Genomic DNA, 15743 nt, shown 5'->3' on the forward strand with positions numbered 1-15743 from the left:
TCCTTTTACGATAGGTCAGCTGGCCCGACACTGATAACCAATAAGAATCAGAGAATCGCTGGGGCCCTGCGGTGGGGACATGTGCGCCGGTTTTCTTTGTTCTCCAAATTGTTGACGAAATAAAATATAAAACAACAGTTACATAAAGCACAAACGTTTAGCACAAACAGCACAACAGATTTATAATACAAGTTTTCAATAAAACATTTGTATAATAAATATTATTGATTAATCATTTAACATTTAAATTAATTTAGGAGCAATCCTAAAATAATATGAAATTGTTTATGCTGTTTTCATGTCCAAAAGTATGAAAAATATTTTTTTCAGTCATTTTCAATTTTTTTTCCTTCATGTCTTAATTGGTTAACTTCAGAATTCTCTTTGTGAGTTTGCAAAATTTGTAACAAAAAAGTTAAAAAACATTTGATAAATATTTTTTTTACATATTTAACAAAAAATATATTTTGTTACTTTTTGAGTGTGTGCGTGCGTGTGTCTGTATGTGTGTATGTCTCTACGACGGTGATTGGTTACCTGTCTTGTTGCGTCATCACTTCGGGTGATATCCATAAAATTGGGGAGGGGGGATTTTTAGAATTTTTGTTTGTTTGTTTATATAGAAAACTTAATGGTGACGATTTAATGGGCCTTATATAAAACACCACTTTCAATAAAAAATATACTACAGACTAATTTAGAAGGCAATTTGATGTTCATCCAGTCAGTTAAAAAAAGCTTTCCCGAACAACCTTTTTTGGACATGGTTCATTCCTTCTTCGTTCGAACCTGGAAGCGGGAGGACGTCGCTTTGCTTTAGTTGATATTAATGAATGGTAGAAAAGTGAAGTGGCTGAACAGCTATAAATGTGCTAAAATAAGTTAGCGGGATTTGTTTGTTTGTTTTTTTCAAATCACAGCAAGAAAATTGGTTGTCCCGCGACTAGTGTTTGCCGTTGAGCTAACTTGCTAGCGGGCGTTAGCACTTGTCATAACAGTCCCCCAAGATGGACACAACGACGTGTTTGAAGTCTCTGCTGCTGGCTATCCAGCAGTACAGAGACGGCAGGACGGCGCAGCAAGCAGCACAGCTTCAAAAACAGGTGGAGGTGAGCACCAGCGGTCAGACGTAGTCTTTGTCACTGCTCGTGTGAGACGTCATCTGTACTCTGTCACTGTGAGGAACAACAAACGCAGAACTCTGCAGCAAAACTCACCTTTATTTTGTCTTGGCACAAATGTTTGGTTCGTGTTTTTGTCAGAAACCCGCAGGCAGAGTTTGTGACCTGGAAACATGAATGTGATCAGGTTCTGATTTTGCTCCTGAACTCTTGGCCTTTCCCTGATATGCATCAACATAACAGAATTAAACAGATCATCTGGGTTGCTGACCAATCCAGAACCCTGCTGGCTGGCTGGCAAAGAAATAATCAGTCGAATTAGTATTCCATTCAGAAGTGCACGATTCAATCAAAGTTACGGTTTGACATAATTCAATTTAGTTTGCACCAGTTGTTGCACCTGCCCTCCTTTGCCCTCTTCGGAGTGAGCTGCTGGGGGGGTGGGGTGGATGCACTGACAGGAATAGGAAGAGGATCACCAAACTGGTGCGAGGATGTTACGGAAACTGGAATCCATCATGGACAATCCTCTTCACCTTCATCATCCTCAGCATGTGACCACTGAGCAGCTCCTTCAGTCAGAGACTAACAGATCACTGCAGGAAGAAACGCTTCTTCCTGTCAGCTCTTAGACTCTACAGCGCCTCATAGACGCTGAATCATAATTATTGTTGTCATTAATTCAAGTGTATTTGGAGTGTTGTTTATTATCTGCTGTTTTTAATAGAGCTACGCTCACAAGGAAATGTCCCCTTTTGTGGGATCCATTTTTTCAATTCTGTTTGTTGCGTGTTTGCAGGAAGTTTGGGGCTTGAAATGCGAGCAGCTGCTGACATCTGGCAGCGCTCTGACCAGCGAGTGTGTGAGCATGTTGGTGGAGCTGACTGCAAACCCGCACACTGAGCCCAGCCTGAAAAGCTCCATCATCTCTCTGTTGGCGCAGTTAGGTAGAGTTCAAAAGTTAAATCTTACCAAGCATGTTTGTACCATATTTAGCTAAAAGAACTTATTGCACTGGATACAATACATAATTACCCCCTGCTTTACTGAGTTAATTACCCATTTACAAAGAGCACAAGTGACATGCTACCTGTCAGGTCATTGCAGTTTATAACTCCACACCTCATACCTCCACTCTACTGGAAATGAAACACACACAGTGTACGTATGGCTTTGATGAATACAGCAGGAATTTCTGTCCAGGTTTCATTAGTTTGCTCCTCAAATATTTGATCATTTTTTAAAAATGAACCATAACCAGATCCAAAGAAACCACAGAAACGTGTTTGTGTTCATAAACCAGGAGAGGTTTGCAGCAAATGATTAGCATTAACACGTTTAAGTCAGATCAGTGAGACGCTCTTTGGATTTTTCATGAGTTTAGGAGGAGGAATTTCACAATCTAGATCTGATCTTTCGGACTCATCTGCTGCACGTTTTCCTCCACCCGCAGCCTCTGACAACTCCACCCGGGAGCTTCTTCACAGCAGCTACAACCTTACCAGCACCCTGGCTGCTGTCATCCACTGCTACAGCAGCACTCCAGGAGAGCCGCTGGTGCTGCAGGTGAGAGCAAACGGTAGTCATGGTGAGGGAGTGACCGATCTCAGAAGGAGCCCCCACTTTAGACAGAGCTTTCTGTCGGAACTGTGCTCTCCTGTTGTTTAGATGTTCCTGCTGATGCCTGATTAGGTCTCATCCGAAGCTGCTCCCACGTTAGCTGGCTGCTGAAACCCATTTCTCTCTAAAGAAAAAAAATATTGTGTTACAGTCAGGACCATAAATATTTGGACAGAGACACGTTCTGTCTAATTTAGTTTCTGTACATCACCACAGTGAATTTGAAATAAAACAACTCAGATGCCATTGAAGTGCAGACTTTTAGCTTTTATTTATGGGTTGAACAAAAGATTGCATAAAAATGTGAAAAAGTAAAGTGTTTTTTAAAACACAAGCCCTTCATTTTTTACCAGAACCATCAACCTGACTTTAAGCAATGACATAAAATTGTTTTCAATAACTTTAAATTATATATAAATTACATTTTCTATAGAGGCAGATATATATAGATATAGATATATAGATATAGATATAAATATATTTTTCTAATCAGTTTTTTTTAAATATTCTGATGTGGGTGCTTTTCCTGACCATTTTCTCTTATAATATTTTGCCAAAATTCTGATTTGGGTGATTATTATCTATGCTTCTGCTCCTGTTAACAGTGGATGTCACGTTGTGCTGGTGGTGTTTCAGTGTCTGCAGGTGCTGCAGAAACTGACCTACAACACTCGCGTCTTTCAGTCCAACAGCTGCATCCACCAGCTCCTGGAGTTCCTCATGACCAGCATGTAAGACCCACACATCTCTGATTACCAAACCTGGGTTGTGTCCCAGTTCCTTCATTCCTTTGCTAATTCCCTGGGCGGCCGTGGTGCAGTGGTAGGGCGACCTCTGATCACATGATTGCAGGTTCGATTCCCGCCTTGCTCGCCCATGTGCCGAAGTGTCCTTGTGCAAGACACTGTACCCCAGCTGGTGGAAGGTTGGCGCCAGTGTTGGGCAGCGGAGCCGCCACCAGTGTGTGAATGTGTGAATGGAACTGTGACTGTAAAGCACTTTGAGTTTTCTAAGAAGTTAGAAAAGCACTAAACAAGTAAACACCATTTAGCACTACATAGTGCACTGTGTCCTCCTGACATTTTTTATATGCACAAAAACTACAATTCCCAGAGCTACATTTCTCCACGTTTGGTATCATAGAAAAGCCCAAATGTCCTCTGCAGATACCAGAAGGAGTTAGATCAGTAGTATGCTGGGGTTGGGAGGTGTTCAGGTCCAGGAATATCCTCTGCAGAGGACAAATTTGCAATTCTGGTCGTCAGGAAAACACAGTGCGTTCACCATTTCGTAGTGCTGTCTAAATGTATTACTCTAAAATCCATTGCCCAAGAAATTTCCCAGATGTCTCTGCAAAAGAAACTGTATGCATTGAATCAATGTTCACTAAATTGGCAAATATAGACCACAATGCATTGTGTTGGAATGATTTTTCATGTGTAATTTATCTTCAATCATTTTTTTTATAAATTATTACATTTTTCATCTTCAGAGAACAGTAAATTCATAAATAGTCTTTGTAAAATATTCACAGTTATTAGGCGTTTACCTTGTGAAATTGTTGACGTCATATTTAGACTTTTAAAACAAAAAAGCAGTGAGCATGGGCTCTGAATTGCTGTTGCACTAGATAGTTCTGCACTAGGGCTGCACGATATGAGGAAAACTTGCGATATGCGATACTAGAGATTAATATTGCGATAACGATATAATTTGCGGTATATAAAAAAATAGAAAAATGCCAAAAACATCATTCCCATTCCATTGCAACAGTTTAAAATTATACTCCAAATGACCCTCATCGACATATGTGACAAACATCTAATATGATAGGCCTCCATCTGATTGGTAAACAATGGGAAAGCGTCCATCTGATTGGTCTAAGCATAAAGGGATTTCTTTGATTCGTTAAAAGCGTTAAGCTGCCATAAGATTGTTTTAACGCATTTTGGGTTTACGATTTATTGCGACATTCGCAGTCTTTTGCGATATGCCTATTGCAGAGCTGGATATTGCGATAACGATAAATTTGTTGTATATTGTGCAGGCCTATTCTGCACTGTATCGTTTTTTAGTAGTTAAGGAGGGAGTTCGGACATAGCCATGGAGGTCTGTCAGCCATTCTCGTTTGTCCACAGCCAGTCGCACAGTGATGACATCATCCTGCCGTGCCTTGGCCTCATGGCCAACCTTTGTCGGGACAACCCTTCGGTTCAGACTCACATCAAGTCTCTGGTGAGCTGCTGGATCACTTCTTGGCCAGAAATCACACAACACCGAAAGCCTTACTAGCAGCAGTGTTTGGGTTTTACCCTCTTATTTAATGCTTAAAATGTTGATGCAAAAAAGATGATAGAAACAACTATTTACTGTTGGAAAGCCCACTGAACCATGGATCATGAGTTTGACTGAACACTGATGTTCAGTCTGATGCTCTGTGTTTGTGACTCAACCTTTGTGCAGGATAACGTGAAGCCGTTCTACCGAACATTGATCAACTTCCTGGCTCACAACAGCCTGACGGTGGTGGTTTTCACGCTGTCCATTCTGGCCAGCCTCACTCTGAATGAGAAGGTGGGAGAGAAGGTAGGTCTGCGCTGACAAAGCATCTTCTCTCTGTTCTGCAGGCTTCATGAAGGACCTCTTTTATGGTTCTATTCAGCTCCTTCTTTGTTTTCAGAGAACAGACCCAACACTGACCTTTCATTTCTTGAGCAAAGAAGAAAATCCTAAAACCTTTTTTTAGGACCTTGGGAGGCTGATGCTTTGCATTACTTCAGGTTACTGGAATCTGACTCAGACTTTTGCTCATCTGATCATCCTTTAGCCGGTTCTTGTCTTTCAGTTGACTGATTATTTCAGTAAAGACCCTCCTATGAGTGTTTCCTCAGCAGACAGATGTTAACATCGTTTTTGTGCATCTAAAGTTTTATGATAAATGATGCTTTACCTTAGATGCACCTTCACCTTTTCCTTTTTTTTTCTTTGCATATTGACAATTGGAAAAATTGTTTGGGTTTGTTTTGTTACCAGCTTTTCGATGCCAAAAACATCCACCAGACATTCCAGCTCGTGTTCAACATAATCGTAAATGGCGACGGGACTTTAACCAGGAAGTACGCAGTTGACCTGTTGGTCGACCTGCTGAGGAACCCCAAAATAGCAGAGCATCTGACCAGGTACCTTCATGAACAACATGGTGTGTTGCCGTTTGCTCAGAGTTGTCTCACAAAGATGGTTTTACCTTCTTAGATATCAGCACTTCTCGGCGTGTGTGACTCAAGTTTTAGGCCTTCTGCATTCCAAAGATGCTGACTCTGCGACAAAGGTGAGATGATCATTTACTAAACACACAGTTGATGCTAGAGGTAACTAAGTCATGAGCAGATGAGACTGTGAAACCTGCCGCTGTAAAGCAGAAGAAAAAGCATTTTTATGTGAATTTAGTGTTCAGTATTTTACAAACACAAATAGTTTTTTATGTCACTGCTCGGCTGCTTTAGTTATTCCATCCATCCATCCATCCATCCATCCATCCAACCGTCTTTTTAACCCGCTGTATCCCTTTCGGGGTCAGGGGTCCTGCCAGAGCCTAACAGTCATACACACTCACAGTCACAGCCAGGGACACTGGAGAGTTATCAGTTAACCTCTGAAGCATGTGTTTGGACGGTGGGAGGAAGCCGGAGTGCCTGGAGAAAACCCACGCATACACGGAGTGACCATGCAAACTCCACGCAGAAGGGCCCCGGCTGGGATTTGAACCAAGGCCTTCTCACTGTCAACCCAGAGTGCTAACCACTACGTTATTTATGCATTATAAGTTAGGGTTAATGGCAGACGAAAGGCGCATTTTCAGAGATTAACGCACGCCATGGAAGCCTGAACCGTCCGACGCAAAGCGGAGTTAATGCTGATGATGCTCACTTCGAAGGCCATTATCCCACTTATACCATGGTCACTTACAAAAATAAATAAATATCCAACTCGTTTTCAGTACTTGATTCTTGTTATTTTTACAGTTTGGATCACTGTTTTCACAAAAAGTGGACTATTTGGTGGTGCGACACGTGACCGCTTTTTTTTTGTCCAGAGGATGGAGTTTGTTTTAAAGAAGCCAGCGCAGTGATATAGAACATTTAGGCGTGGTATATCACTGTGGTATATCACTTTTTAATCCACACCCAGCAGCCAATCAGAATCGAGAATTCACCCTGACCATGCTATAACTACTTATAACTAGAGCAGCTGCTGCACATCAGTCTGTGAAGGATTATGACAGCTTCAAAACTCATTTTCCTCATGTTACTGTTTGTATAAGTTCAGCCTAAAGGTCAAAGGAACTGTGAGGACTCAGAGCTGCTCACGCTACAGCAGACAGTTTGGATGGAAGCTTTTAAAGCAATGGAATCATTGGTTCCTGTAAACCAGCAATGTCCTTTCTTCCCAGAACAATGAAATGGAAAGCAAAGCTGGGTTCTGAAAGGTTCTCCAGGAAATCCTCTGAACTGTCTGTGTTGTGCAGGTGCTGGAGCTTGTCCTGGCCATGTGCTGCGTCTCCGGCCTGCGCTCGCAGCTGTGCGACGTGGTCTTCAGGCCGGCTGCACCCAAACTCAGAGCTGTGGGCCGAAAGCAGGGTGGGGGCCTGGAGTGTGGTCTGGCTTTGGTGCAGTGGCTGACCTCGCCTGTGGAGGGCGCCGAGTCCTGCTCACTGCAGGTCCTGAGCCTGCTGAACAAGCTACTGGAGGTAGGACATGAAGACAACCCATTAGAGTGGGTCAGTGCTTTAAAATGCAGCTTTAAAAGTCATTTTTCTGTAAAAGGTGCATTTTATCATCCTGCTGCGTCAATTCAATGCTGGTGGTGCTGCTGCATCCAAACGCCTTAAAACACGTAGAAAAAGAAGGTTTTGTGCGTTTCTAGGAGGAACATTGTTCAGCGGAAGGTTTGTTTTAAACCTTAGTTCTGCTGTATTTCAGACTCAGACTTTACATGAGCCCCGCCGTCTGGGGCTTTAGTGAGCTGATTTAAAGTCACTATGGAAACCAAAGAAACTAAAGCTTCAAAGGGGAAAGCCAGAGTTTTCTTGTTGGGTTTACAACCAGCACTTTTTGTTTCTGTACATTCACATGCACACATTTAATTTTTTCTTTGAATTTTCCCAGCCTCCTAAAGCCCAATTCTGTTGCAGTAAACATTAAAATGTTAACATCTGAAGAATAAAGTTGTTGTTTCACAAATACAGTTGGAGCCAGTTATCTGATCGCACTGTGTAACACATCCATGGCGAGTGACTCATGACCACTGTCTCGCTGCTTCAGTAAAACTCTGTCACAACGCCCTCATCTTCGTCAGACCTGCGTCATGAATGTTCTCCCCATTGCCCGTGTGGTGCAGGTTCTCGTCACGACTCTCTCTCCTCTCAGGAGTCGCTGGCAGCAGAGAGCGTGTCTGAATGTGCGCTGAGTTTTGTGGAAATGCTCCTTCCGGTCCTGCTGGGTCTCCTGAAGAGTTTGGATCCAGCACAAGGAGACGCGGTCCTCAGGAAGCATTGCCAGCGTGTCACACATGTCACCAACCTGCTGCTGAATATCCTCCACAAACATCTGATGGTCTCTGTAGAGCAGGAGTCTGCAACCTTAAACGCTAAAAGAGCCTTTTGGAACAGCTTCTTCCAGGTCAAAACCCAGTGAGAACCGCTGAGTCCCACTGCACCATTTAGAAAATACATTTGTTTATTATAAATACAGCTGTTTATTTATGAATGTAGCTTTTAATTATTTACAATGATTAAACTACAAAAGTGTTTTATTTTTCTAGGTGGAACAATTTGATCTCCAGAAATACATGCTCCTTTCAAAATAAAACACACCCTGTGTTATGTTTCTCCTGCTGCAGCAGATTTACCTGTTTTGAAAATGCAAGAACATTAAAATAAATAAATAAAATTAATTAATTAATTAATTAATTAATTAATTAATTGATTAATTAAAAAAATTAAATAAATAAATAAAAAAATCTGACAGCATTCGTGTAAAATCCAATTTTTGTTTTAAATGTATACATGTAAATCTTTTGATCTACTTTCCCAGTGATCTTTGAATTATGATTATAACGTTTTGAGCCAAGATCGAAAATCTGTGTCATTTTCTAGGACATAGTTTCTGCAGAGCGACATTAGTTAATCAGAAATTTGTATCTGAGTTGTGGGCGGAACCATTGGCGTGGAAAGCCTGCCCTAATTTCCCAACATCCTTTGTTTACACTCTCTCCCACTAGCTCACAGCCCCTCACACCCCACACCTAACATAACTGGTGTAGCAAAAGTGGCGATCAATATCGTAGCTCTCCAGCCGTCCAGTTTAGATCCAGACGTTCATGGATCTGTTTGTCTGACAGTGGATGATCAGAATGGAGCACAGCAGGAAGACTTTGACCCGCTCAGCGTATTTTCTACGTAAAAAGTAGACGACCTTTTTTAACGTTATTTATTTCTTCCTGATTCACAACAATTTGAATAATGAAATACAATTCTAGGATCAATTTTCTTTATACAAGATGTCCATCAAATACCACAAGATCATGTTAAAAGCGCCCTTTTAATTGGATTGCATCTTTAAAGAGCTTTGTGTCTGAACAGCAACCACTAACTATTCTGCAGCAGAAGATCAGAACAGGGCTTTAAGCATTTTCTAATAATAAACCAATTTGACAGTAGAATAAACCTTTTACTGCTCAGTGATCTGACTTAACAACCTAAAAAGAAATGATAAAACTTAACAAAATAATCCAAGCTGCAAATGAATTATTTGTTGTAATCATTTGCATTAAAGAGCCACCTTTGGCTGCGGGGGCGTCAGGTTGCAGACTCCTGGTGTGGTGTGGTGTGGTGTGTGCAGCTCTTCCCCTCTGAAGCCTTAACTCTGTCACCTCTGTGCTTGGAGGAGTCCAGCAGGTCTGTGGTATCAGCTCAGGTCAGTGCTCAGCTCTGCCTCACACAGGTAGAGACTCTCCTCTCCTGTTGTCATAGTAACGGCTCAGTCACCCTGCATCCCCCCCAGTGTGAGGATGACCTTAGGTGAGAGTGTCTGTCTGTTGTTGTATGATTTAAGCTGCAAACATTTCCAATATGCACGTCCGGTTAAAGGGCGGTGGTAATGCAGATGTCACTGGTGCGGTTTTCTTACAGTCAGGTCTGCGCAGAGGCTTTGCTGAAGACTTTAGAGTTAATGAGCAAACTGAGGCAGCAGGTGAAGGACATGGAGACCGGCTTCTACAGGATGTTACAGGTGCTCCTCATCATCATGCATCTTCATCTGCTGCTTTGAAGTTTGGCTCTAACTTGTTTCCCTTTGCAGGATCAGAGGATTGTGACTCCCCTCTCTCTGGCCCTGACGTCCCACCACAGAGAGCATGTGCAGACTGCTCTCGCTCTGCTGCTTGAAGCCACGCCCCTTCCAGACTTCCCCTCAATGATGTGAGTCATAGGCCAGAAAAAGTAAATATTGTTTTCTAATAATGCCTATAAACAATTTTTAATAATTTACCCCTTTTTTTGTTCTCCAGATTAGGAGAAAGCATTGCTGCCCACAATGCATATCGCCACAGGGAGGCTGAGCTGTCAATCAAGAGGCTTGCCGTGCAGGAAGTCCCGCCTCCCAGGGTGAACAGCAGCATGGACACTTCCAGCTCCTCCAAGACTATCAGCAGTCTGGCGGAGAAGATCCAGAGTGGGCTGGAGGTACAACCTGCGCCAGCGTCTTACTATGACAGTGAATGCATGGAAACACATGACTGCAACCCCCCCAGCATCCCACAGACCTGTGCCGCCAATCACTGACTTACCTTTCACTGGTTAGACTTGCTCCTTCAGTTTTGCGTGTTCACTGGGTTTTAATGAGCTTTCAAGTATCAGAGTGAAGCACAAATATCAGTGCAGTGCTGATCCTTTTGAAACAAAGAAGTCTGATTAGTAAGAAGTGAGGCTGCTAAGAAACACATTCAGCATTTCAGTTAGTTTACAAATGATCCATTTATTCTGTCTAAAAACAGCTTCTTTTGGTTTGAAGAAAGTTTTGATTTTAATGAACTGATGAGTCTTCTTTCTTCATATTAGTTAGCAGCTGTCCTCTGTTAGCAGTTGTTATTGTGCCGCTGCAGGCTCAGTGGGCCCTCTCTCCTGTTGTGCAGAGGTGGGCGACGAGCCAGGAGGTTTTTCTATTCTGTAGATGGTTTGACATTTTGAACCCTGTGCTGTTGGCCTCGTGTGGCCTGTCTGCGCTGCTGAACCCTCTGTGTTTCTGCCGGCAGCTGCAGGAGCAAATGAAGGACTCGCACGTGTCGGACATCATTGAGGTCTACGAGCAGAAGCTGGCTGCGTTTGCGGTGAGGTTTCCCGAGGCTTGTTTCCCGTTTGCTCGCCGTTTGAGCTCACTGTCTTATCTCAGAGCTGCACTTCAGCAGATGAAGCTTTTGTAGCAGATGTGTCTGTGTTTCCCGTCAGTCTAAGGAGGGCCGTCTGCAGGACTTGTTGGAGGCCAAAGCGTTGGCGCTCTCTCAGGCCGACCGTCTCATCGCTCAGTACCGCCTCCAGCGAGCTCAAGCAGAGGCAGAGGTACTGCAGACGACCTGTCAGAATTCAAACCTTTGTGAAAGATCCAAACTCTGAAAGCAACATGGTTGGACAGATTCCATGAAGATCTTAGTATTTATCAAACTGAATGAACACATAAAGATTTACAATCTTAAGGATTTGAAACTATTGATCAGTAGATCTTTCTACAAACCAAGGTATTAGGCCACAATGGAAGGCTACTTTTATAGAAGAAGAGCGTTTGTTCTAATGGTAAAAATTAGATTTTTATACAGCATCCTGGTGCTGTGGATTAGAGTCCCACATGGGTCAATGTAAGGACCGGAAGTATTCATCCTATATGTCAATGATATGATACCACATTTAAAATGTGGCATTTAGGCACATAACTGATCACTTAAAGAATATATAAATAGCTTTATTAGTAGCTCGCCTCGTGATAAGTCAATTGTTGTAAAAGCTAAACATGAATGTTTGATGTTGACCTTTCTGCATATCCTAGATTTTTACGCTGGATGCCCTTCCTGACATAACCCTGTATTTTATCTGGCCTGGGGACCGCTGTAGGTACTATAACCGTTCGGCCTGGAGCTTCCGTTCGGCGTCCTGGGGCTAATGCTGACGTCACATTATGTGATTGGCTGTACGTTGTTCCGATGACGTGTCAGATAGTGATTGGTCTGGACAAATACTACCATAGAGGAAAATGTTATAAAGTCTGTTGTAAACAAACGTGCCTTTATTATTGTTATAATTATTATAAAATTAATGTTCGCTTATAGTTTTTTTAAATTGTGCGTCCAGTGCTTCATTATTGGCAGAACGGACCCAAAAGCACAACATTTAGCCGTGCTAACAACATTTTCAGCCACGGCTGAACTTAAGCTGGAATAACAAGCGGATTGAGGCAAAATCTATTTATAAAAATTACAAAGAATATTGTCAGACGCAATTTATGAGGGAAAATAACTTTAGGTTACAAAAGGGAACGTGAAATGAAAATTTGCAGATGTCGATGCTACGTAGTTTGTCCAAGTGGGGTTACCGTAGTGTGACGTTACCTTCAGTCAAAAGGACCCCGAACGGAAGTTCCAGGCCGAACGGTTGTGGTACCTACACCGGCACAGGGGGACCCAGACTTGTGGCCCCTTGTGGCTACATAGTTGGCTACAGTGTTGAGGGTCTAAGGACCTGCACTGGATGAAGCTCATCATCCCCCCTGGGAAACTAACCCTGATTTTCTATGTGCCAATCTTCCAGCTGCCTTAAACCTAAACCGCAATACATAACCGTGTTAATTAATAAAAGGGATAACATTGAGCCAACTATTGACAAAATAAAAACTGATGCAGTGTTTTAAAATAATAGATCTTTGTGAAATCTTATTCAGACAAAAGACAGACTTTGCCGTCCAAGATGCTGTCGATTCAGAACAGTAATTAGAAAAAGGCTACAGATGTCAGAGCTCAATGCGGATGGTTGCTGAGGTTTTCCACCTGCAGGCTCGGAAGCTGGCGAGTCTGTTGAAGGACGCCGAGCGCCGGCGGGAGGATCTGCAGGGCAAGCTGAGCTGCCAGGCTCTGGAGGTGGAGCGATCCAAAGCCGACATGGGAGAGCTGCTGCAGCACAACAGCCGACTGCAGAGGGACTCTGAGGAACACCAGGCTCTGAAAGGAGCCTACAACTCCCTGCTCAACAGGTCAGAGGCAATTCTGAGGAGCATTTACATCAACCCTGCAGGCTTATTTCTGCTTATGAAATAGCTTTTGGTTGTGACTGTGTGGGACAGCTGGACCCCTTCTTTAAGTAGAAATTCTCAACTTTGTTTACCTTGATGCAGCTTTGCTAGTTTCTTTGGCCAGTTCCTTAATCCGGTGGCGTTTATGGCAGGTCTTGTGTTACTTCATGGCCTTTATATTCTCAGAACCAAGCATTAAATGGCTCATTGGTTAAAGGCTTTAGTAATAGTGTGTTGGAGTAAAGACCCCCTGGTTTTTATCTTTCTGGAACATTTCCTCTGCAGGTTTAATGAAACAGAGCAGCTGCTGAAGGAGCTGCAGACCGCTCACATTCTTCTCACCAAGCAGAGCGACTCTCTGAAGAAGACCCACGATGCTCTTCAGCTGCAGCACCACAGGTGATTGTGTCTGAGTCCTGCCCCCTCATCTCTAGATGAAGGTTTCTCCACCCAGTTTTTACACAAAACACGCAATCCATCTGTGAACAAAACTGCTGATTTATGCGACCAAATGCTAAATAACAGCATCAGCAAAAGGAGGTTAGGCACCAAAGTCCCAACGCTGAATCACTTACTGGAACAAAACACTTCCCACCAACAATGTTACCTCACATAATGGGGAGGAAAATGAATATAATGACAAATACTGGCCTGGATTACTAAAGCTTAGCAAAACAGATCCAACTACAAGGAGCTGCATTTCCAGAAGAAAATGCAGGCTTGAATGCTGAACTGCTGAATGAGAATGAAAGTTAGAGTTATAATTGGCAAAAGAATTTTAAATCAATAAATGATCAAAGTTGACCATAAATAAAGTGAAAACAGCACAACAACAAAAAAGGTATGTTTGTGAAAAATGCCAGAGCCGGGTATCGAACCAGCGAGCTTCAGCACCAAGGATTCCCCGTGGATTTCAATGTAAGCAGAAATCCTGGAATATCTTGAAAAGGTCAAGGATTTGAAGGTCCAAAAGTCACAGCTGGAAAAAGCTGGAAGAGCTGAACATTTGAATAGTTGAATAGATAAAATAGCTGAAAAATTGTAGAAGGAGTTAAGCGGCAAAAAATGGCAGAAGATACTATAATTAAGAAAGAAAAATAGGAAAACAATTGGTTGAATGCTTTATAGCATTGTCAGTTCATCAACCATGAGACACTAGCAAAGAGAGCTGGGCAGAGCAGACCATGATTCAGCAAACAACCCCGTGGTTCTGATCCTGTCGGGGGTGAAGACCACCAAGCTCTGAACCGCCACAGCTGAGCCCCCCTCAGAGAGGTGACACAAGACGGTGATTTTAGGGAAGACTCTTCACAAAGATCCACAAAGCGCAGTGAGGTCCCACTCTGCCACAAAGACAGTCCACAGCTGCAGGCCTTACAGCCTGACGTCTCTGCTGACGCTTCTGTTGCTTCTACAGGACGGCGTCTGCTCTTCAGGAGAGAGAGGAGGAGATCAAAGCACTCCATTTAGAGATCCAGAGGAAAAACAGCGACATTGCAGGTCAGTGTGGAAGCTCTAGATCACTCATGGCTGAATTTGAGAGCTTTAGAGGGTGTATTGGGAATGCGCTGTCTTTGCTTCTGTCCTCTGGCAGGTCTGCGTGTCAGCCTGCAGGCCGAGGAGGAGAAGGTTCAAGAAAAGGAGACAGAGAGGAGAAACCTGGAGGAGACTTTGGACATTTTGAGGAAAGAGCTGAACAAAACGGAACAGGCCAGGAAAGACGCCAGCATTAAGGTACGAGGCCATCTCATCACCCTTAGACATGTGCACTCTCTGTCCTTTCAATTTAACACAGGAAATGTTTAAGATTAATATTCTTTATTCAAATTATGTGATTGAACACTGTTAGCACAGAAAACAATGTTTTTGGTGTCTCAAAGCTTTCCGTGTGCTATTCTGTCTGAGAAACTTCACATGGAAGCAGCGGCCTGAACATGTTCTGCTTTGCAGGCTTCCTCTCTAGAGCTGCAGAAGAGTCAACTGGAGTCAAAACTGAAGCTCAGAGAAGAGGAACTGAACAAACACTCTGCCATGATCGCCATGATTCACAGCCTGAGCAGCGGCAAGATGAAGAGCGACGTTAACCTGTCACTCTGAGGGGCAGCAGATGATTGGCTGAGAAAATCCTAATTGAAACACCGTCTTCCATGAACTTCAGAGGCCTTTGAGAAGACTTTCACAACTGAGGAAGCTTTTTAGATTTAATAAAACGCTTAAAGAATTACTTTTACCCAAAATTGATATTTTATTGACATTTTAAAATCACTTTTTATTTGACAAATAAACAGTGGAAACGTCATTGTGGTCAAACTTCAGATCCAAGTGATTTGCTTTGGGTTGAGTTGATCTTTACAAGCTGGAGCCTCATGTTGTTCATATCTGACTGGAAAAGCATTTTCAGAACAGGGGGGCAGCTCCCTCTGCTGGTACAATGTTGTTGGTGCAATTTCTAAAGAAAACCCAGACTGACAACAGTTCAAGCTTAAACACAGGGGTGGAATCTTTAGCTTTTTAAAAAGCTGGGCTACTGGGCTGCATGCAGACGGCCCTAGGTTTTCTTCCGCAGTCCAAAAATGTGTTTCATAGCTTACATTAAAATGCTCCCTGGAGCTGACTCAGGTCTGGTTGTTTGTCTCTGTGTGGCCCTTGATGGACTGGTGCACTATTCAGG

The 15743-nt window shown here is 42.9% G+C and overlaps 1 protein-coding gene across 1 annotated transcript; it reads left to right on the forward strand.

Annotated features, from left to right (window-relative positions):
• Positions 1–644: 644 nt before the first annotated feature.
• On the forward strand, positions 645–15691 carry cip2a (cell proliferation regulating inhibitor of protein phosphatase 2A). The gene is made up of 21 exons (XM_011488622.3): positions 645–1109; positions 1921–2068; positions 2575–2687; positions 3378–3472; positions 4880–4976; positions 5205–5327; positions 5775–5920; positions 5994–6069; positions 7267–7488; positions 8168–8330; positions 9672–9819; positions 9931–10030; positions 10100–10218; positions 10308–10482; positions 11052–11126; positions 11245–11355; positions 12837–13033; positions 13358–13471; positions 14490–14572; positions 14667–14806; positions 15023–15691. The coding sequence occupies exons 1-21, from the start codon at positions 1008–1010 to the stop codon at positions 15167–15169; spliced, it is 2694 nt and encodes an 897-aa protein (XP_011486924.1). The 5' UTR covers positions 645–1007; the 3' UTR covers positions 15170–15691.
• The last annotated feature ends 52 nt before the right edge of the window (positions 15692–15743 follow it).

The sequence above is a fragment of the Oryzias latipes genome, chromosome 20 (genome assembly GCF_002234675.1).
Source record: "Oryzias latipes chromosome 20, ASM223467v1".
Taxonomy (NCBI): Eukaryota; Metazoa; Chordata; class Actinopteri; order Beloniformes; family Adrianichthyidae; genus Oryzias; species Oryzias latipes.

What these genes read in the sequence shown, in the direction of transcription:
- cip2a (XM_011488622.3), top strand. Translation starts at nt 1,008, where the DNA reads ATGGACACAACGACGTGTTTGAAGTCTCTGCTGCTGGCTATCCAGCAG. An exon ending in ATGCTGACTCTGCGACAAAG is followed by an intron (nt 6,070 to 7,266) that starts GTGAGATGATCA and finishes TGTGTTGTGCAG; the next exon opens with GTGCTGGAGCTTGTCCTGGC. An exon ending in CTTCAGCTGCAGCACCACAG is followed by an intron (nt 13,472 to 14,489) that starts GTGATTGTGTCT and finishes TTGCTTCTACAG; the next exon opens with GACGGCGTCTGCTCTTCAGG.